This window comes from Doryrhamphus excisus, linkage group LG13 (genome assembly GCF_037039965.1).
Source record: "Doryrhamphus excisus strain RoL-2023G ecotype Guam linkage group LG13, RoL_Dexc_Guam_v1.1, whole genome shotgun sequence".
In the NCBI taxonomy this organism is placed as follows: domain Eukaryota; kingdom Metazoa; phylum Chordata; class Actinopteri; order Syngnathiformes; family Syngnathidae; genus Doryrhamphus; species Doryrhamphus excisus.
This window is the reverse complement of record NC_136369.1, coordinates 20,896,538-20,917,856: the sequence shown is the minus strand read 5'-3', so window position 1 is coordinate 20,917,856 and position 21,319 is coordinate 20,896,538. Positions and strand designations below refer to the sequence as shown.

The 21,319-nt window shown below is 46.8% G+C and overlaps 1 protein-coding gene across 15 annotated transcripts; it reads right to left on the bottom strand.

Moving 5' to 3' along the window:
• Positions 1-6,010: 6,010 nt before the first annotated feature.
• kifc3 (kinesin family member C3) lies at positions 6,011-21,206 on the bottom strand. 15 transcript variants are annotated; one of them, XM_078795759.1, is made up of 25 exons: positions 18,302-18,817; positions 15,166-15,286; positions 14,254-14,283; positions 14,138-14,184; positions 13,869-13,904; positions 11,900-12,020; positions 11,752-11,795; positions 11,622-11,687; positions 11,437-11,547; positions 11,158-11,367; positions 10,894-11,058; positions 10,554-10,607; positions 9,094-9,241; positions 8,905-9,035; positions 8,723-8,834; positions 8,470-8,651; positions 8,291-8,395; positions 8,095-8,225; positions 7,789-7,912; positions 7,581-7,710; positions 7,265-7,494; positions 7,040-7,192; positions 6,839-6,968; positions 6,692-6,729; positions 6,011-6,473 (listed from the first exon to the last, which is right to left on the bottom strand). In XM_078795759.1, the coding sequence occupies exons 1-24, from the start codon at positions 18,476-18,478 to the stop codon at positions 6,698-6,700; spliced, it is 2,790 nt and encodes a 929-aa protein (XP_078651885.1). In that variant the 5' UTR covers positions 18,479-18,817; the 3' UTR covers positions 6,011-6,473; positions 6,692-6,697. The 15 variants fall into 15 exon arrangements, with proteins under 15 accessions (XP_078651885.1, XP_078651887.1, XP_078651882.1 ...); XM_078795766.1 differs by lacking the exon at positions 18,302-18,817 and adding exons at positions 15,434-15,501; positions 15,665-15,731 and having other exon boundaries at positions 6,015-6,473; positions 14,138-14,283; XM_078795767.1 differs by lacking the exon at positions 18,302-18,817 and adding exons at positions 15,434-15,501; positions 15,590-15,601 and having other exon boundaries at positions 6,017-6,473; positions 14,138-14,283.
• Between the last annotated feature and the right edge of the window lie 113 nt (positions 21,207-21,319).

The following is a 21,319-nucleotide window of genomic DNA, read 5'->3' as shown; positions in this document are numbered from 1 at the left end:
AGCTAGGAAGCAGAGCGAGGAAGCAGAGCGAGGAAGCAGAGCTAGGAAGCAGAGCTAGGAAGCAGAGCTAGGAAGCAGAGCTAGGAAGCAGAGCTAGGAAGCAGAGCGAGGAAGCAGAGCGAGGAAGCAGAGCGAGGAAGCAGAGCGAGGAAGCAGAGCGAGGAAGCAGAGCGAGGAAGCAGAGCTAGGAAGCAGAGCGAGGAAGCAGAGCGAGGAAGCAGAGCGAGGAAGCAGAGCGAGGAAGCAGAGCTAGGAAGCAGAGCTAGGAAGCAGAGCTAGGAAGCAGAGCGAGGAAGCAGAGCTAGGAAGCAGAGCGAGGAAGCAGAGCGAGGAAGCAGAGCGAGGAAGCAGAGCGAGGAAGCAGAGCTAGGAAGCAGAGCTAGGAAGCAGAGCTAGGAAGCAGAGCTAGGAAGCAGAGCTAGGAAGCAGAGCTAGGAAGCAGAGCTAGGAAGCAGAGCTAGGAAGCAGAGCGAGGAAGCAGAGCGAGGAAGCAGAGCTAGGAAGCAGAGCTAGGAAGCAGAGCTAGGAAGCAGAGCGAGGAAGCAGAGCGAGGAAGCAGAGCTAGGAAGCAGAGCTAGGAAGCAGAGCTAGGAAGCAGAGCGAGGAAGCAGAGCGAGGAAGCAGAGCTAGGAAGCAGAGCTAGGAAGCAGAGCTAGGAAGCAGAGCGAGGAAGCAGAGCGAGGAAGCAGAGCTAGGAAGCAGAGCTAGGAAGCAGAGCTAGGAAGCAGAGCTAGGAAGCAGAGCTAGGAAGCAGAGCTAGGAAGCAGGTGGCCAATATCAGCAGAGGATCTGAGAGGTTTGAGGTTTCTTGCTTACCAAGTTGCTGATTTGTCCGCTCAGGAAGTGGCTCAGTGATCAAACCATCACGTGGTCGGCGTGGGCGGAAAAAAGCAACATATGTGATGATGATGCTAAATCCCAACCCCACACTAAACCAGGTCAGACGCATCACTTCCTGTCATAACGCCATCAAAGAGACAACCACGGCCCCCGGTTCCGGCTTGTCTTACACATCACCTTCACGCCACAGTTGGAGTAGCCAAGGAAACGAATGGGGGGGGGGGGGGGGGTAAACCATACAATTGTCTTAAACATGGAAGGGTCCATTCTGACGACCAATCAAGAGACGGCAGCGTCTCTCCTGAAGACCTAAAGACAACAACGCTGAGAAGAGAACTAAAGTCAAGATGTTGGGATGGTAAACGGGGTCAACGTGAACTGAGAGAAGGCCCTGGGGTCGCCACGCCCAAAGGGAAAACCCCAGAACCCTACAATCCTTTGATGGGCGGCCGTCCGCCTCCGTACGTTTGTGTCGCTAAAAGTTTCAAGATGGCAGCAAATACATTTCCAACATGGCGCCGTCCATTCAAGGTCAACATGTCAGAGAGAAATGAGCTATTTTTAATGTGGCTCCTCCATGTATCACGTATACAATCATACTGTATGTACATGTAATACTGTATATACATGTACACTAATCCTTGCTTATCACATGTATCCATGTATCACGTATACAATCATACTGTATGTACATGTAATACTGTATATACATGTACACTAATCCTTGCTTACCACATGTATCCATGTATCACGTATACAATCATACTGTATGTACATGTAATACTGTATATACATGTACACTAATCCTAGCTTATCACATGTATCCATGTATCACGTATACAATCATACTGTATGTACATGTAATACTGTATATACATGTACACTAATCCTAGCTTATCACATGTATCCATGTATCACGTATACAATCATACTGTATGTACATGTAATACTGTATATACGTGTACACTAATCCTTGCTTATCACATGTATCCATGTATCACGTATACAATCATACTGTATGTACATGTAATACTGTATATACATGTACACTAATCCTTGCTTACCACATGTATCCATGTATCACGTATACAATCATACTGTATGTACATGTAATACTGTATATACATGTACACTAATCCTAGCTTATCACATGTATCCATGTATCACGTATACAATCATACTGTATGTACATGTAATACTGTATATACATGTACACTAATCCTAGCTTATCACATGTATCCATGTATCACGTATACAATCATACTGTATGTACATGTAATACTGTATATACATGTACACTAATCCTAGCTTATCACATGTATCCATGTATCACGTATACAATCATACTGTATGTACATGTAATACTGTATATACATGTACACTAATCCTTGCTTATCACATGTATCCATGTATCACGTATACAATCATACTGTATGTACATGTAATACTGTATATACATGTACACTAATCCTTGCTTACCACATGTATCCATGTATCACGTATACAATCATACTGTATGTACATGTAATACTGTATATACGTGTACACTAATCCTTGCTTACCACATGTATCCATGTATCACGTATACAATCATACTGTATGTACATGTAATACTGTATATACATGTACACTAATCCTTGCTTATCACATGTATCCATGTATCACGTATACAATCATACTGTATGTACATGTAATACTGTATATACATGTACACTAATCCTTGCTTACCACATGTATCCATGTATCACGTATACAATCATACTGTATGTACATGTAATACTGTATATACATGTACACTAATCCTTGCTTACCACATGTATCCATGTATCACGTATACAATCATACTGTATGTACATGTAATACTGTATATACATGTACACTAATCCTAGCTTATCACATGTATCCATGTATCACGTATACAATCATACTGTATGTACATGTAATACTGTATATACATGTACACTAATCCTAGCTTATCACATGTATCCATGTATCACGTATACAATCATACTGTATGTACATGTAATACTGTATATACATGTACACTAATCCTTGCTTATCACATGTATCCATGTATCACGTATACAATCATACTGTATGTACATGTAATACTGTATATACATGTACACTAATCCTTGCTTACCACATGTATCCATGTATCACGTATACAATCATACTGTATGTACATGTAATACTGTATATACATGTACACTAATCCTTGCTTATCACATGTATCCATGTATCACGTATACAATCATACTGTATGTACATGTAATACTGTATATACATGTACACTAATCCTTGCTTATCACATGTATCCATGTATCACGTATACAATCATACTGTATGTACATGTAATACTGTATATACATGTACACTAATCCTAGCTTATCACATGTATCCATGTATCACGTATACAATCATACTGTATGTACATGTAATACTGTATATACATGTACACTAATCCTTGCTTATCACATGTATCCATGTATCACGTATACAATCATACTGTATGTACATGTAATACTGTATATACATGTACACTAATCCTAGCTTATCACATGTATCCATGTATCACGTATACAATCATACTGTATGTACATGTAATACTGTATATACATGTACACTAATCCTAGCTTATCACATGTATCCATGTATCACGTATACAATCATACTGTATGTACATGTAATACTGTATATACATGTACACTAATCCTTGCTTATCACATGTATCCATGTATCACGTATACAATCATACTGTATGTACATGTAATACTGTATATACATGTACACTAATCCTTGCTTACCACATGTATCCATGTATCACGTATACAATCATACTGTATGTACATGTAATACTGTATATACGTGTACACTAATCCTTGCTTACCACATGTATCCATGTATCACGTATACAATCATACTGTATGTACATGTAATACTGTATATACATGTACACTAATCCTTGCTTATCACATGTATCCATGTATCACGTATACAATCATACTGTATGTACATGTAATACTGTATATACATGTACACTAATCCTTGCTTACCACATGTATCCATGTATCACGTATACAATCATACTGTATGTACATGTAATACTGTATATACATGTACACTAATCCTTGCTTACCACATGTATCCATGTATCACGTATACAATCATACTGTATGTACATGTAATACTGTATATACATGTACACTAATCCTAGCTTATCACATGTATCCATGTATCACGTATACAATCATACTGTATGTACATGTAATACTGTATATACATGTACACTAATCCTAGCTTATCACATGTATCCATGTATCACGTATACAATCATACTGTATGTACATGTAATACTGTATATACATGTACACTAATCCTTGCTTATCACATGTATCCATGTATCACGTATACAATCATACTGTATGTACATGTAATACTGTATATACATGTACACTAATCCTTGCTTACCACATGTATCCATGTATCACGTATACAATCATACTGTATGTACATGTAATACTGTATATACATGTACACTAATCCTTGCTTATCACATGTATCCATGTATCACGTATACAATCATACTGTATGTACATGTAATACTGTATATACATGTACACTAATCCTTGCTTATCACATGTATCCATGTATCACGTATACAATCATACTGTATGTACATGTAATACTGTATATACATGTACACTAATCCTAGCTTATCACATGTATCCATGTATCACGTATACAATCATACTGTATGTACATGTAATACTGTATATACATGTACACTAATCCTTGCTTATCACATGTATCCATGTATCACGTATACAATCATACTGTATGTACATGTAATACTGTATATACATGTACACTAATCCTAGCTTATCACATGTATCCATGTATCACGTATACAATCATACTGTATGTACATGTAATACTGTATATACATGTACACTAATCCTAGCTTATCACATGTATCCATGTATCACGTATACAATCATACTGTATGTACATGTAATACTGTATATACGTGTACACTAATCCTAGCTTATCACATGTATCCATGTATCACGTATACAATCATACTGTATGTACATGTAATACTGTATATACATGTACACTAATCCTTGCTTATCACATGTATCCATGTATCACGTATACAATCATACTGTATGTACATGTAATACTGTATATACATGTACACTAATCCTAGCTTATCACATGTATCCATGTATCACGTATACAATCATACTGTATGTACATGTAATACTGTATATACATGTACACTAATCCTTGCTTATCACATGTATCCATGTATCACGTATACAATCATACTGTATGTACATGTAATACTGTATATACATGTACACTAATCCTTGCTTACCACATGTATCCATGTATCACGTATACAATCATACTGTATGTACATGTAATACTGTATATACATGTACACTAATCCTTGCTTATCACATGTATCCATGTATCACGTATACAATCATACTGTATGTACATGTAATACTGTATATACATGTACACTAATCCTTGCTTATCACATGTATCCATGTATCACGTATACAATCATACTGTATGTACATGTAATACTGTATATACATGTACACTAATCCTTGCTTATCACATGTATCCATGTATCACGTATACAATCATACTGTATGTACATGTAATACTGTATATGTGTGTACACTAATCCTTGCTTATCACGGTTAATTGGAGGAAATTCACTGATGGGTTTTGAACCAAAGTAGAAGTCGGTATTAAAAGTTGATGACTGTCTTTTTAAATGTGGGTTTTAACCTTATTAGAGCCCTGTAGACATGAACTAACACCCCTATAGTCACTATGAAGCTTTATGTCCTAGTTTACATCACATCCCTGGCTACGGGATCATTCCAGGAACAAAAGATGGCTGCCGCTAAAACAGCTAGCTAGCGAGCTAAGTTTAAGTTAAGAATAAACTAAATAAAGTGTTTCAAACTGAGTGAGAAGGACGAACAAAAAGGCCAGAAGTTAGCACTTCCTGTCACATGACAGATGCCTCATGACTGCAATACTCCATCAAACGTGTCTTCAATACTTGACTCATAAAAGGCCGCCGCCAAGCCGCCAAGCCGCCGAGCCGCCGAGCCGCCGAGCCGCCATCATTAGTTCCATTTGGAAACACGGCAATATAGCGAGGGAGCGATATCCAACCCGATACGGCGAGGGACGTGGACAGTATACAAATCCATGAACACGCGTGTGTACATACATACGTGTTATGTTGACGTTTGGCAGGCGATGCTAAGCTAATGTTCAACATAGCCATCCCCCAGGAGTTTGTTTTTCCAGGTTTATTAAAAATGGAATAGAAAAAGCAAAGCAATCAGGAGTGGATCATCAGTCACATGACACAATGTGTCTCACACGCACGCACACGCACACGCGTGTTCAGAAAGACCAAATTTGGTCTGGTTAAGCGTCTGCATCCTGATTGGATGAAAAATGTCCATCATAATATTAACATTAAAATCACTTTAAAGTGCAATAAAACAAACACTGTTGTCAGCTCATCACCATGGTAACCGAGGCTCCTCCCATGACGACGTCCACGCCTCATGCTGCCATCTTCAGCCGTCCTGCAGAAGACATGTGACACGTCACGTGACCCACCCACGCACACCTTTTGGAACAAGACACATGGCCGCCATGCCGAGGGGGTGGGGGTGGGGGGGGGGCTGCTCAGTGGGCCCAGTTTGCACAATCAGTGGGGGAGGGAGGGAGAGGGGCGGGGCACTTTGCCATGCAGAGCACTTCCACCAATCGGCAATCCCCCCTCCCCCTTCCCCCCACTTACCTGCCCCTACTGGCCCCCACCATTGGCTCTAAATGAGTCTGGAAACCAACCAATCAGGTGACAGAATAAGAACACAGAACTGTGTGTGTGTGTGTGTGTGTGTGTGCGCGCGTGCGTGTGCACGTGTGCACGTGTGCGTGCACGTACCAGTGGAAAGCTGCGACTGGGATTTCCGGCGGGAGCTGCTGGAAGTTCTGGAGGCCGAAGAGAGCGAGGACCCAGCGCTGCTCGCACGGGAGATTGGGAGGGGCCCCGGGGTGGCGGGGGGCGAGTCCAGCTGCCCAAAGTTCAGAGGTCAAGTTAGAAAAGGGTTCGAGTCCCAAAAAGGCAGCAGGCGGGCGTTGTAACCTCGACGCAGTCGTGGGTGGGCGAGGAGGAAGCCGAGGAGTTGTCCAACCTGCGGCAGACGGCGCCCGTGGAGGTCAGCTCCACGCTGCGAACGCGCTGAGCGAACTTGAGCGAGCAGAGCGACTCGCTGAGGTTTCCCAGAAGAGGGGACACCTGAAAGCACCACACAGGAAGTTGAAGGTGCGCGGCGGAGGCAGGCTGTCCCGCGTGAGCGCGGCGGCTGACCTGCACCATCATCAGCGTCTTGCTGTCCCCGCCCAGACTGTCCTGGAGGAGGTAGGTCAGCCGGGAGTTTCTGAACGGGACGTGGGCGTGTCTGGCTCGCAGGGCGTTGATGACGTCGCCGAGCGCCGACAGGGACTTGTTGATGCACTGAGCCTCTCGCAGGCGCCCGCCCTCCGCGCCAGACTTCCTGATCCGCTCCGAGCCGGCCAGGTCCACCAGGTTCAGTTTCCCTGCACCCCAACACGCACCCCCCAGGTCGCAGGTCAGTAGGTCAAGCGGGCCGAGCCGAAGGCCGGCACATTGAGCATCTCGTCACCTTGCGTGCAACCTCCTGTGGTGGCGTTGAGTCCGTTGACGTTGACGATGAGCAGCGCGTGAGAACGAGAACTGTGCTCGTTCAGGTTGGTGCACGCCGTCGCTCGGCAGACTGCACCCGCCTCCAGAACCTGACGCACAAAGTAAACATCACCGACTCAACATACTCAGCTTTTACACTGAAAGGGTCAGGAAGTGCGTCACTTCACCTTGTTGATGTCCTCTGGACTTTGGACCGGGACTTGCGTCAGTCCGGGAACGTAAAGCTGTCCGCTGCCGTCAGGGTTCATCTTGATGTCCAGTTTTTCAGAGATGTTCTGGCCCAGAAGATCCCTGACCCAACACAGCAGGAGCGGACCATGACCCCCAGCCCAAACATGGCCGCCGAGGCCACACCCCCAGCCCAAACCTGGCCGCCGAGGCCACACCCCCAGCCCAAACATGGCCGCCGAGGCCACACCCCCAGCCCAAACATGGCCGCCGAGGCCACACCCCCAGCAGGCATTTTTTCTGACCTCAGAGTCTCGTTGTAAATCTCCACCATGCTGACGCTGATCTTGTATTCCCAGTCGGGACGTTTGTCCGTCACTTCGGAGAAGAGGAGGCGGAGCGCTCGCTGGTTGAGACCGGGGTCTTCGGGGACACCCTGACGGCAGAGACAGAGTGGGCGGAGTCCAAGAGGGCCACTGACGGTGACGTGGCGGTCCTTACCTCCATGGTGTAGGTCTTTCCCGATCCCGTCTGTCCGTATGCAAAGATGCAAACGTTAAAGCCGTCGATACAGGAAGTGACCAGAGACTGGACTTCCTGAAACACCTGCAAAGAAACGTCGGCCGTCACACGAGTTCCGGGCGACATGTACACTTCCTGCCACGGGTCCTTGGCCACACCTGTTCCTGCGTGGCCTGAGGCCGGAAGACCTTGTCCAGGTCAAAGGTCATGACTTTGCCCTTGTTGGTGAGGTAGAGGATGGCGTCGTCGTCCGGGTCAAAGGTCAACATGGTTCTGGTGTCGGCCGAGTCCGTTTCCTGCTGACTGACGGGTCGAACGCGGCACAGCACTCGGATGTTGCCTGCGAGGACGCCAGGGAGGGAGGGGTCACGGGGGATGGAGGACAGAGGTCAAAGGTCAGGGGTTCCACACCTTTGAGACGGACCAGCTCGTTGTGGCACTTCTTCCTCAGGTTCATCTCCCGCTTGTATTTTTCCAGAAGGTTCTGGTTGGTGCTGCTCACTTCACCGATGACCTGACAGATCTGACACGGCACCCAGAGGTCACATGAGGTCACCTGACCGTCAGAGGAAGGAGATGAGAGGAAATGGCACCTCGTGCTTGGCGTCGGCGATGGCTTGGTCCAGCATGACGGGGAAGCGGTGCACTTGCTTCTTCAGCGTGTTGTAGTCACACGTCAGCGTCCTCAAGGCGGGGTGAAGACCCACCAGCTTCATGCGCACGCCTGAGGGCAACACGTGGTCAGAAGGTCATGTGACACATCAGTCTGCGCGCCCTCTCACCTGCCAGGTTCTCGTGCACGGCCTTCATTTGGCTCTCGGCCCTGATGAAGGCCTCCTCGATCACGCGGTTCTTCTCCTCTTTCAGGTGCAGCAGCTCTGCATCCAGCTGCTTCTGGGCACGCTCCATCTCGCCCTCGTAGACCGCAATCTGCACACGCCACATGACCGCGCTGACCTTATTGCCGTGTCACATGACCGCTACAGCTAAAGCGGTGGTTCTCAACTGGTGGGTTGGGACCCAGAAGTGGATCGTGGTTCTGGTTCCATGAAAATATGTCATGTCTGACTTTAGGTATCATTTGCATGCGTGCAGTTACCAAGTTCTCCGGATTCGCTTGACAAAAGACCACAATAAAGTCCTCCAAAAAGGGGAACTGCACGTTGGTTTCATGCTGCCCATCGTTCACCATCCTTACATGGAACAGGAACACATTTCTTTCCCTTTTCTGTGCATTGTAACGCTAGAAACGGTTTAATATAAGCTAGCTAACAATGCACTTCATTGGGACACCTCTTCCCACGACAAAGCCCTCTTAAAACAAAAACTACCGTGCTGTGATCATGCAAGAACAATTGATAAAAACATGTAACGTGTATGTTGATGATTTCAACATTTAGCATTTAGCTTACGCTACCTCATCAACAACAGCAGCAACACTTCCAACGTCCGCTTTCCTTGGGATGGCTGTGCCCCAGTCCTCAGGTAAAAACCAACAAGTAGCGAATTTGAGAGCCACTCCTCCATCTGTGAGTGGCGCCGACAAACGGCTAGCAAGGTGTCGTGTTAGTCCACCAGATAGAATAGCTTGTCATGTTAGCTACATCGATGTAGCGTGGTTAATACAGAAGTCACTTATGGAAATGGAACATTGTTGGTGTTTCTGTGAGGGCTTTAGCATCAAATACGCATTTCCGTGATGTCCATTGTTAGCTAGCTCTGACTCGTTGTGTCGCACTAAAATGCACAGAAAAGGGAAAGATGTGTTCCACATAAGGATTAGAAGAAGAAGCCAAATCAATAAAAATGTACAACATATCAAATTACTTCAGTGTAAAAATGACATCAAATGTCAAAACTAAAAACTGACCAAGATGTGAGACCATTTGAGAACCTCTGAGCTCAAGGACACAAATCCCAATAAAATCCCAATAAAATCCCAATAAAATCCCAATAAAATCCCAATAAAATCCCAACAGTCGTGTAGGCAGGGATTAAACACAGCAGGTCAGTGTTAGCTAACAGCACACGCTTTGCTAACTAAGCTGAGCTAAAACCACCAACAACTTCTACGGTTGGTATTGATGACATCACAAGTGGCCACGCACTGGGAGGGGAGACAGTTTCAAGGCTGCCCAATCGGTTACTTCAACTATCAAAACAATGACTGTTTTGTTTTCTGGCAGCAGTGGAAAGTCTTTTCTAATCCTGAGCGGAGTCACAGGGGAGGGGCGGAGCCAACCTTGGGCCTGCGCTCCGACTTGTGTGCCGTCAGAAGGCCAAGGTCGGAGAAGAGCTGCAGAAATGACAGCGTTAAGAATCCCGCCGGGTCACGTGACACGTGCCATACAAACACTGACATCTCCGGCATCCGATGTCCTTTCCCTGCCTCGGAAATGATGACATCAAGTCATTGATAAACAATCAAATAAACAGTCAAAGAAACCAAGATGCTCCAGACGTTGCAGTCATGATGGGCCAGCACACGCACGCACGCACACACGCACGCACGCACGCACACGCACGCACGCACGCACGCACGCACGCACGCACGCACGCACACGCACACGCAACAACGTTACCTGCGTCCTCAGTTGAGCGCAGGTCCTCTGCGAGTCGTGTAGCTGCGTCTCCAGTTCTCGCAGCAGGTGGCGCTGCACACACAGCTGCTCCTGTAGCAACACGTTCTTCAGCTGCAGCGTCGCCATGGACTCATCAGGCTCCGCCTTTTCTGGGTGAGCGACGCCCTGAGGACCCCAGGAGTTAGACACGCGTCACACACGGTGTCCGCTGTGCTGCGGTCGTTACCTGCCGGACGGCAATAGCACCACCTAGTGTTCACTGACCTGCACCGCCTCATTGGGAAACTGGTCCACAGACGTGCCAGGGCCTGACGGCTCCACTGGTGGCGTCCTAGACTGGTCCACCTGCCGCTGTAAGACGTCCACCTTGGCAGTTTTCTCCAGCAGTTCTCTCTCCAGCTCAGCAAGGTGGCGCTCTCTCTGACGGGCCTGGTTCTCATGGCGAGACACCTCCCTCCGCAGAGCCTCGGCATCCTGCGGGACACGCCCACGGTCATCAGACCTCCTCTCGGGGCACCTCCGCCTCAGTTCCGTGTGCGGTACCTGACTGCAGCTGCCTGCTGCTTCGCTGCTCCTGCGGGAGGTCAGCTCGCGCTTCAGACGCCGGTTCTCCACCTCCAGAAGCTCCAGCTGTTTCTCCAGGTCCGTCGCCCCCTGCAAGCGGGAACGCGTGCATGATCATCTCATGTTCCTCTGGAATGAGGTCCCATATTCGCTTTCACTCTGACCAGTTCTGAGCGAAGTCTCTCCACCTCCTGCGTTTGGTTCAGAAGCTTCTTCTCCAGATCCTCAACCTGCAAACCAACTCGATATCTCACACACTTCATCTCCTCCAGGTGGTCTAATCATCTGATGTACCTGAGAGGACAGCCGAGTGACCAGCTGCTCTTTGTCCACACCACCTGACCGACACACACGTTACAACCATTGTTGTTGTGTTCCCAGGATGACTTCAATAAAGTTGGAGAACACCACCACGTGTTGTCCAGCTGCGGCATGAACTCACCGCTTAGCGCCGCACGGTCCTCCTGTGGCGCCGCCAGACCGCTTGGCCGCCCCAGCACGGCGTGCTGCAGTGCTTCCGAGTCCAGCCGAGCCCGAAGGTCACACACTTTGTCCTGAAGCGTCTGAACACGCAAACACAAACAGGAAGTGGGAAACCTCATGGAGAATTGCCGTTGGTTTCCACAGGAACAATACTCGGCTTTTTTCCTATCATGTTGAACCAGCGGATAGTACAAGTATAGTACAAATAAAGATACTATAGTGACGTAGAAATAAAATGGCAGCCGTGCTTGTTTAGAGGAACACGTTAATACATGAAAGCCATGTACTTTAGGAGTCACGGTACTCTACATATATACACTACATATTTACATATACACTACATATTTACATATACACTACATATTTACAATAGGTGGCTGCACGTGACAGCACCCTCTGCTGGTCATTGACAACTACTGACCTTAATACTAACATCCTGACTACTAGTCTACCAACTACTGACCTTAATACTAACATCCTGACTACTAGTCTACCAACTACTGACCTTAATACTAACATCCTGACTACTAGTCTACCAACTACTGACCTTAATACTAACATCCTGACTAGAAAAGAGCCAATGTGGACTACTAGTCTACCAACTACTGACCTTAATACTAACATCCTGACTACTAGTCTACCAACTACTGACCTTAATACTAACATCCTGACTACTAGTCTACCAACTACTGACCTTAATACTAACATCCTGACTACTAGTCTACCAACTACTGACCTTAATACTAACATCCTGACTAGAAAAGAGCCAATGTGGACTACTAGTCTACCAACTACTGACCTTAATACTAACATCCTGACTAGAAAAGAGCCAATGTGGACTACTAGTCTACCAACTACTGACCTTAATACTAACATCCTGACTACTAGTCTACCAACTACTGACCTTAATACTAACATCCTGACTAGAAAAGAGCCAATGTGGACTACTAGTCTACCAACTACTGACCTTAATACTAACATCCTGACTACTAGTCTACCAACTACTGACCTTAATACTAACATCCTGACTATGGAAAAGAGCCAATGTGGACTACTAGTCTACCAACTACTGACCTTAATACTAACATCCTGACTAGAAAAGAGCCAATGTGGACTACTAGTCTACCAACTACTGACCTTAATACTAACATCCTGACTAGAAAAGAGCCAATGTGGACTACTAGTCTACCAACTACTGACCTTAATACTAACATCCTGACTACTAGTCTACCAACTACTGACCTTAATACTAACATCCTGACTAGAAAAGAGCCAATGTGGACTACTAGTCTACCAACTACTGACCTTAATACTAACATCCTGACTAGAAAAGAGCCAATGTGGACTACTAGTCTACCAACTACTGACCTTAATACTAACATCCTGACTACTAGTCTACCAACTACTGACCTTAATACTAACATCCTGACTATGGAAAAGAGCCAATGTGGACTACTAGTCTACCAACTACTGACCTTAATACTAACATCCTGACTAGAAAAGAGCCAATGTGGACTACTAGTCTACCAACTACTGACCTTAATACTAACATCCTGACTAGAAAAGAGCCAATGTGGACTACTAGTCTACCAACTACTGACCTTAATACTAACATCCTGACTAGAAAAGAGCCAATGTGGACTACTAGTCTACCAACTACTGACCTTAATACTAACATCCTGACTACTAGTCTACCAACTACTGACCTTAATACTAACATCCTGACTAGAAAAGAGCCAATGTGGACTACTAGTCTACCAACTACTGACCTTAATACTAACATCCTGACTAGAAAAGAGCCAATGTGGACTACTAGTCTACCAACTACTGACCTTAATACTAACATCCTGACTATGGAAAAGAGCCACTACTAGTCTGCAGGACAACAACCAAGCGATTCAACCAAGATAGAAGAAGACGCTTGTTACGTTAGTCAGATTCCACCAGCAGGACCATGTGACTCTCTGAAGATGGTCCAGCATGAAAGTGTAGAACACAATTCAAAATAAAAACCAGGATGATGGACCAGGACCATGGTAGTCCAAGACTGACAGACCGGGACTGCAGCGGCGTGTGTGTGTGTGTGTGTGTGTGTGTGTGTGTGCGTCTCCAGTAAAACCAGAATCAGTGATCAGGCCTGAAGAGGAGGAGTCTCTGAGGTGTGTGATGATGTCACGGCGAGTGGGCGTGTCCTCACCTGGATGAGCAGCTGCTGCTGCCTTGGTGCGCTCGAGTCGTTCAGCTCTGCGGTCAGAAGGGAGCGCTGTGAGAAGGCGGGGCTGGGCAGAGACAGGAAGGAGGCGTCCTCCTCACCATCACTCATCAGGAAGTCCAACGAACTCGCTGCAGACACACGGGCGGTTTGGCGTCCAGTCACATTCAGGCCGCTAACGGCTCCGCCTTCAAATATGTGAAGGATGCTTTTGTTCCACGACAGCACTAAGGTCATCTGGCAGCTGATTGGCTCCCTCTAATCAGCTTCTCAGGCAGCCAGAAGTGAAATTCCTTTCAGCTGAAAGCAGGTCGCAGCTTAGGTGGCGTCGCATCACGTATGTGCACACACTCCTCCACTGTGCAAAATTCAATTCCCATCTGAAACGCTGCCATTGTTTTTCAAATGGTGGCCTCAAACAAAGCGGATGACCTCGAAGCAGAAGACGTGGCGAACCAAGAAGCCACCAAGAGGAGATGTTCACCTTGCTAACGTATGGCAGCACCCTAGCTGGACCAGCATGATCTCATGGTACAGGTACGCCGTGTCAACCGGCCGACTACACCAACTGGCTTACATGTCAACACAGCCTCAGTCAGGTCGGCTGAGCAAACACACGCGCACACACATACGCGCACACACACACGCACACACACACACACGCACACACGCACACAGAGAGTGTGTGCTGGGGTTCCATCAATGATTGCGTGACTTTAAAGAAGAAAATGCATTTGATTGGCTCCATTTAGGAATAATCCTTCACCTTATCACATTCTCACTGCTCCATACGTCTCAACACAAGAGTGAAGCATCCTCCCACACAGAGGATCTTTCATGACATCACGAGCTACCAAGTCCCTTCAAGAGCACACAAAGACTTGAAATGAGATGCTAAATACAGCAGAAATATGACTAGAATTAGCATAAACATCCAACATGCTCTCACCTGCTTGCCTCAACGACAGGTTCACAAAACACACACACACACACACACACACACACACACTCACCGTCCAAAGAGAAGTCGTTCTTCCAGAGCTCCTGCAAACAGGGGGTGTGGCCGAGGTCCCACGTCTTTCTTGGTCCAAACATGACCGTGGGACTGAGCAGCTGGGATGATTTCTGGACCGGCTGTATAGACGAGACCACAGACCAGGTACTAAGTTCCTTGGTTAGGAGTCAACCAGAAACATCCTCAATCAGCAACATGCTAATGCTAATGCTAATGACCCGGAGAGCCGGCAGAAACAAAGAGTAATGAGCATTAGCGCCACCTACACGGCTGGAGTGGAACACGCCATCAGACCCCCAAGGGTGGCCGGTTCTGTGCGGAGGTCTGCACTCCACTGAATAACGTTGCAATTTGAAAACGAAAGTGAAAGTTTTCTGTTGAGTCAAAGAGCGGCTTGAAAGCAAACAAACAAATGGAATCACCAAGGCACTGGCATTCCTCCGCCCCATTCCCACTGGTCCTGCCTCTGAACCAGTACCACCAGTCTGGATGCTCACCTGCCAACGTGTGCGGGGGGGCGAGTGGACCCGCCGCTCGTGGTCCGCCCGGCTCTTGTTGATGAGCATTCCCACCCAGCCCAGCATTCCGACTGTCGGGAAGGACTCAATGAAAGTAATCTGATCATCTTGGCGGCCGGCAGATGGCCCGGCGTGTCATGTGACCTGACGGTGTGGCTTTAAAGCTCACTGGCCAATGCTGCTTAGCGTCGGTCCAGCAACGACGGTAAAAGTAGCCAACACACAAAAGAACCGTCGGAACGTAGGACAAATTCAGCATTCTACTGCAAAACTAAAACTAAACACGTAAACCTGACCTAGATGCTAACATGGTCTGGACTGGGCTCCCTCGAGGGGATTTGTACTTTTCAGCAAGTACAGTACTGATGCCAGCTGACCTGGAGCACGAAGCTGGGTACACCCTGGACTGGTCCAGTCCATTTTATATTCATACACGTATGAAGTATTGTCCCAAATAGTATACATCTCCCCGTGAGACTCTACAATGGAATCATCCAACTGATGTGTTCATAGAACAATGAACAACTCTATGTCTGTCTCCTTTGGAGCAGTATTACCAGGTCCCTGCATTGTCTATCGATGTGATGATGCGTTCATGCACACTACGTCACTCAGTCTTAACTCATGAGTGCTAGGCCAACAGGCCTTCAGACGCAAACCGAACGCAGCAAAATTCGTACTTGGAAGGCAACAAAACATGCATGATTAATTCAGTGTCAAAATACGTACACATTGGCAGGTCTGCAGTCAGCCCTTCTAGCAACATGCTAACAGCTTTAGTCAACTCACCTATTCTAGCAACATGCTAACAGCATTAGCCAACCCGCCCATTCTAGCAACATGCTAACAGCCTTAGCCAACTCGCCCATTCTAGCAACATGCTAACAGCTTTAGTCAACTCACCTATTCTAGCAACATGCTAACAGCATTAGCCAACTCGACCATTCTAGCAACATGCTAACAGCTTTAGTCAACTCGCCCATTCTAGCAACATGCTAACAGCTTTAGTCAACTCACCTATTCTAGCAACATGCTAACAGCCTTAGCCAACTCGACCATTCTAGCAACATGCTAACAGCTTTAGTCAACTCACCTATTCTAGCAACATGCTAACAGCATTAGCCAACCCGCCCATTCTAGCAACATGCTAACAGCCTTAGCCAACTCGCCTATTCTAGCAACATGCTAACAGCCTTAGCCAACTCGCCCATTCTAGCAACATGCTAACAGCCTTAGCCAACTCGCTCATTCTAGCAACATGCTAACAGCCTTAGCCAACTCGCCCATTCTAGCAACATGCTAACAGCCTTAGCCAACTCGCCCATTCTAGCAACATGCTAACAGCCTTAGCCAACTCGCCCATTCTAGCAACATGCTAACAGCTTTAGTCAACTCGCCCATTCTAGCCAGCAAGCCCATTTAAATCAACATGCTAACAACTTTAGCCAGCAAGCCCATTTAATCAACATGCTAACCTCCTTAGCTAGCTCGCCCATTCTAGCCAGCAAGCCCTTTTAATCAACATGCTAACCCCCTTAGCCAGCTCGCCCATTCTATCGACATGCTAACCCCCTCAGCCAGCTCGCCCATTCTATCAACATGCTAACGGCATTAGCAACAGTTGTACAGAACAAAACGGTAAAAGAAATCGGGAAGAAGAACCTGAAGGTAAAGTCTATCATGAGTGAAGCGTTACATGTGCAAGAATACAGAATTATGATGCAAGAATAAGGGCAAAGGCAAAAGCTTCATTGTCATGCAAACATGACTTGATGCAAGCTGACACGCCTCGTACATGTCTGACCGTGTGTGTGTGTGTGGGGGGGGGTGTGGGTGCCGCCTCCATCTTTGTTCCAATTTTTCTTACCTCGGTGGAGCCATCATCCCTCCATCATCATCATCTTCATCCTCCTCCTCGTCACTGCAGCCTCCCAGTGACACCCAGCAGCAGGATGTGTGTCAACGCCACCCACCGACCCCCTTAGCACACATGCACACACACACTTCGTTTCCCCAGCAACAGCAGCGACAGCATTACACCCTTAGCTCCGCCCCTTATCTCACCCCCCCATACAGATAAATATTTCAGCATCCAGTGAAGCAGGAGGAGCGGCCCCTCCCCCAACGTCGCCACAATGACCACTATGGGAGTTGGAATGCGTTCGCAGACAACCACATTGTATCCCACCGGGCATCCTTGGCATCATACAGATTACACAGATTATAATCCCGTCAGGGGAAATTCACTCCTGCTGTAGATTTTGTGCTGCACGCCACACAAGAGAAGCAGACCACACTGACTTTTGATTGACACATCACGGAGCTATTTGACAATATTTGACAATAAAACAAAGCTGTCAACTAAAAGTTGTCCATCAGAGAAGTGCTTTTTGTCCCAAGGTGTTCCACTGTCGGCAGCATGACCTATGAAAGTGAGATGACGCAACATTTCTCATCCGACCAAGTGTGCTGACGCAAGCAGACAGCAGGCCGACCATGTGACCAGAAATGTTAACATTCCTTTTCCGATGACATCACACCTCCAAATGAACCTGCTAGCGCGGCATCTTGGGGGTCGTCACGGTAACAGGACCGTACCAAGAAACGTGCGCTCACCTGGACTCGCTTCCTGCGGGCGCCACCTCGCCTGCCCTTCATCCTTGCACCTTTCCTTTGTCCATGGCCGGGGGCCCGCCCTGTGACCCCACCACAGTTGGGGCTCCCGTCCTTTTGGCAGTAGCTCTTGAAGAAGCTGTGCATCGCCAGGACCACCAAGGGGCACAGCACGTACATGACCCCGCCCCCCCACTGCAGTCCTAATTTAGATCAGCATCACTGGATCCACGAAGACCAGTACTCCTCCAAACTCTGGATGCTGTCCCGTAGTGGGGGGAGGTGACGACACTGTCTTCCCAATGAAACTTTTTTTTTTTTTTTTTAAAGGTGAAATTGTGAGGAAAAAAAAGTTGTTTCTTGTAGTCCAAAGTCCAAAGTCCAAATGGAAGAAGGACGTCCTCACGTTTGTTTCCTGGTTAGATTTGCGGGCTGCTGATTGGACGAGGTGGACGCTGCACTGGTGAATTAATGCTTCACCTTCATCATGCTCACACACGGACACGTCCTCGAGCTCAGACCACACCGTGGCGCGCCCCCCCCCCGTGGCCATCTGTTGCTCAGGATGATGATGTAACACGATGATGACAGATAATGCCATGCTAAAATGGTCTCTTCATTCAACGGGCAATCTGCAGAGAGCCGTATTGCTAATAACAATAATAAACACGCCTTATTGCGTTCGTAGCCAACATTTCTTAGCTAGCTAATGCAAATGCTACAAGTCCAAGTCAACCATGTGACAGGAGTGGAGGTTGTGAGATGCGGCATGCCCCACGGAGACAATCCCAATTTGTGGGACACAGAGCTGACCCGTGCGCCGCATCAACAGAAGTCTTTCCAGGCCACTGATCACTTTGAGGGCTGGAATGAGGGGGCGGGGCAATCAGTTGAAGCTTTGTCAGCGTTCACTGAAGACGTTACAAAAAGTTTGACATGAACATGCTTCTCCTTGAGGAAAGTCCTTTTCTTTCACAACAACATCTCTGACAGATTTGAAGGCATGTCGTTGCCATGGCAACCCCGGACCACTTCCATTGGTGGTCTGGAATGTTCCCTGACCACAACTGACATGTTTTCATGAATTAAAAACAAGTGTGGTGTGTGGAACATGGTCACGTGTCCATTATTTAGCATATGATCAAGTTCAAAGTTCATTACTGGCTGCTAGCATGCATTAGCAGGCACCAGGTAAACAGCTCCACCTGCTGGACAACTGTCACTCTGCAGCCTGTGTGTCAGTTGTCACAAAATAAAAACAAATATGGTATAAACAAACAACGATGAAATGTTTCAGTCAAAAACTGTTAAAAATGATGAAAATGACTACAATAACGTGTGAAAAACACCAATATACATATTTGTGTAAATAGCATGTGAAAAAAACAGACTATCAAAGGTGACAAAATAGCTGCATGGAAATATTACTACATAGACACATCCATCCAAAACAAATAGGAATCCTGCGATCAATTATGGACCAGTCACCCTGGCCCACCAATGATCCACCATCTTGAGCCAGCTAGTAAATGCAATGCAATGAAGCAAATGGAACAGACAAAACAGGAAAACAATGACAAAATGGAAAAATTATTTCACTACATTTGTATATTTTTAATATTTATTCGACCCTCGTGAGGATAAGCGGTAGAAAATGAATGAATTAGTTCTTTATATCGCCACACGTATTCCCTTTTAATTTTGGCACTGCTGGGATTCCATACCAGGATGTATTGGCCGGCACTAAGGAAACAGCTCCACCTGCTGGCCAACTGTCGTTCTGCAGCCGGTGTGTCAATGCTCACGATTAAAAAAAATGACTGTACACACAGAATTATAAACAAAGATGCTGAACAATGACGTCACTTCATTCTTATCATCTAAAATGTTCACATTACGCCACAAAACGCGCACTCTTGACAACATACATACACACCGTCTATTTCTATGTATGGGCGTCACACCCTGACCCACACACAAACCACATGTCTTCCAGATGTGCCCACGGTGAACATGGCGTCAGTAGCCGCTCTCAGTCTGTCGGTCTGTCAGTCTTACGACTGCTGACAGTTTCAATCAATCTGAATTCAACTGAAGTGACTTTCCGCACGACTTTGACGTGCACTGACGTCACTGGACGGTCAAGTTTCCACAAACAAGACGTGGCAAGGCGCCTCCCTGTGGTGAGCAATGTAATTACACAGCGAGCGTCAGGGCCAATTTATGAGCATTTAATTAGCTTTCATGTTAATAATAATTCTTATTAGATGTTATTAATTAGAGATGGAATAGAAGCACAGGGGGGTAACCACGGTTCCCCACAGCAAGAGCAAAGCTTATTTGCAATCACGTGACGTAACGTTGGCATGAGCGCCACCTGTCAATCAGACAGTTTTCAGGCCCCCCCACTTGCCCCGTCGCCATGGCGACACAAGCACGTGCAGCCAGGTGAGGTCACGCTCGCCTTTGTGACGCGAAACCTCTAGAATGACAAACAAAAGGGCGAACGACGGTGGAAACTTCGAGACTGACGACGTCTGACACGACACGACACGACACGACACGACACAGCAACTTATTCAACGACAAACAAAAGACTACGACCAAGCTATGAAAGCGCAGCGCGTTAGACGACGACGCGAGCCGGCAACGTTTGCGGAGGACAAACTTTTCTTGTCGTACCTTCGGTCGCAAGCGACGGCTTGTGTGCGGTCCTCTGTCCCCACTTGCCTTGCTCCTTCCTCCTCGTCGTCACTGTGGAAACGTTGACGTTGACGCCTTGTGACGACAGTCAGTGGAGAAAAGTTGGCGCCATTGTTGCTTTTCCGGTGGCTGGCCGCTGCTGCTGCTTTCAGGGACTGCTGACACGTGGGAAAAAACACCATCCGAGCATGTGGCGTGCAAGTGAATGTGCTCTCGCGTGAATGTGAAACATGGATGTACAATCTATTATATGTGGAAAGATGATAGACACTAGCATTCCAATACAAGGACATTGACACACTTATAGAGGAAGACTAT

What these genes read in the sequence shown, in the direction of transcription:
- kifc3 (XM_078795756.1), bottom strand. Translation starts at nt 18,478, where the DNA reads ATGTACGTGCTGTGCCCCTTGGTGGTCCTGGCGATGCACAGCTTCTTC. An exon ending in CGTGCACGAGAACCTGGCAG is followed by an intron (nt 9,036 to 9,093) that starts GTGAGAGGGCGC and finishes TGTTGCCCTCAG; the next exon opens with GCGTGCGCATGAAGCTGGTG. An exon ending in CGAGCTGGTCCGTCTCAAAG is followed by an intron (nt 8,652 to 8,722) that starts GTGTGGAACCCC and finishes GCGTCCTCGCAG; the next exon opens with GCAACATCCGAGTGCTGTGC.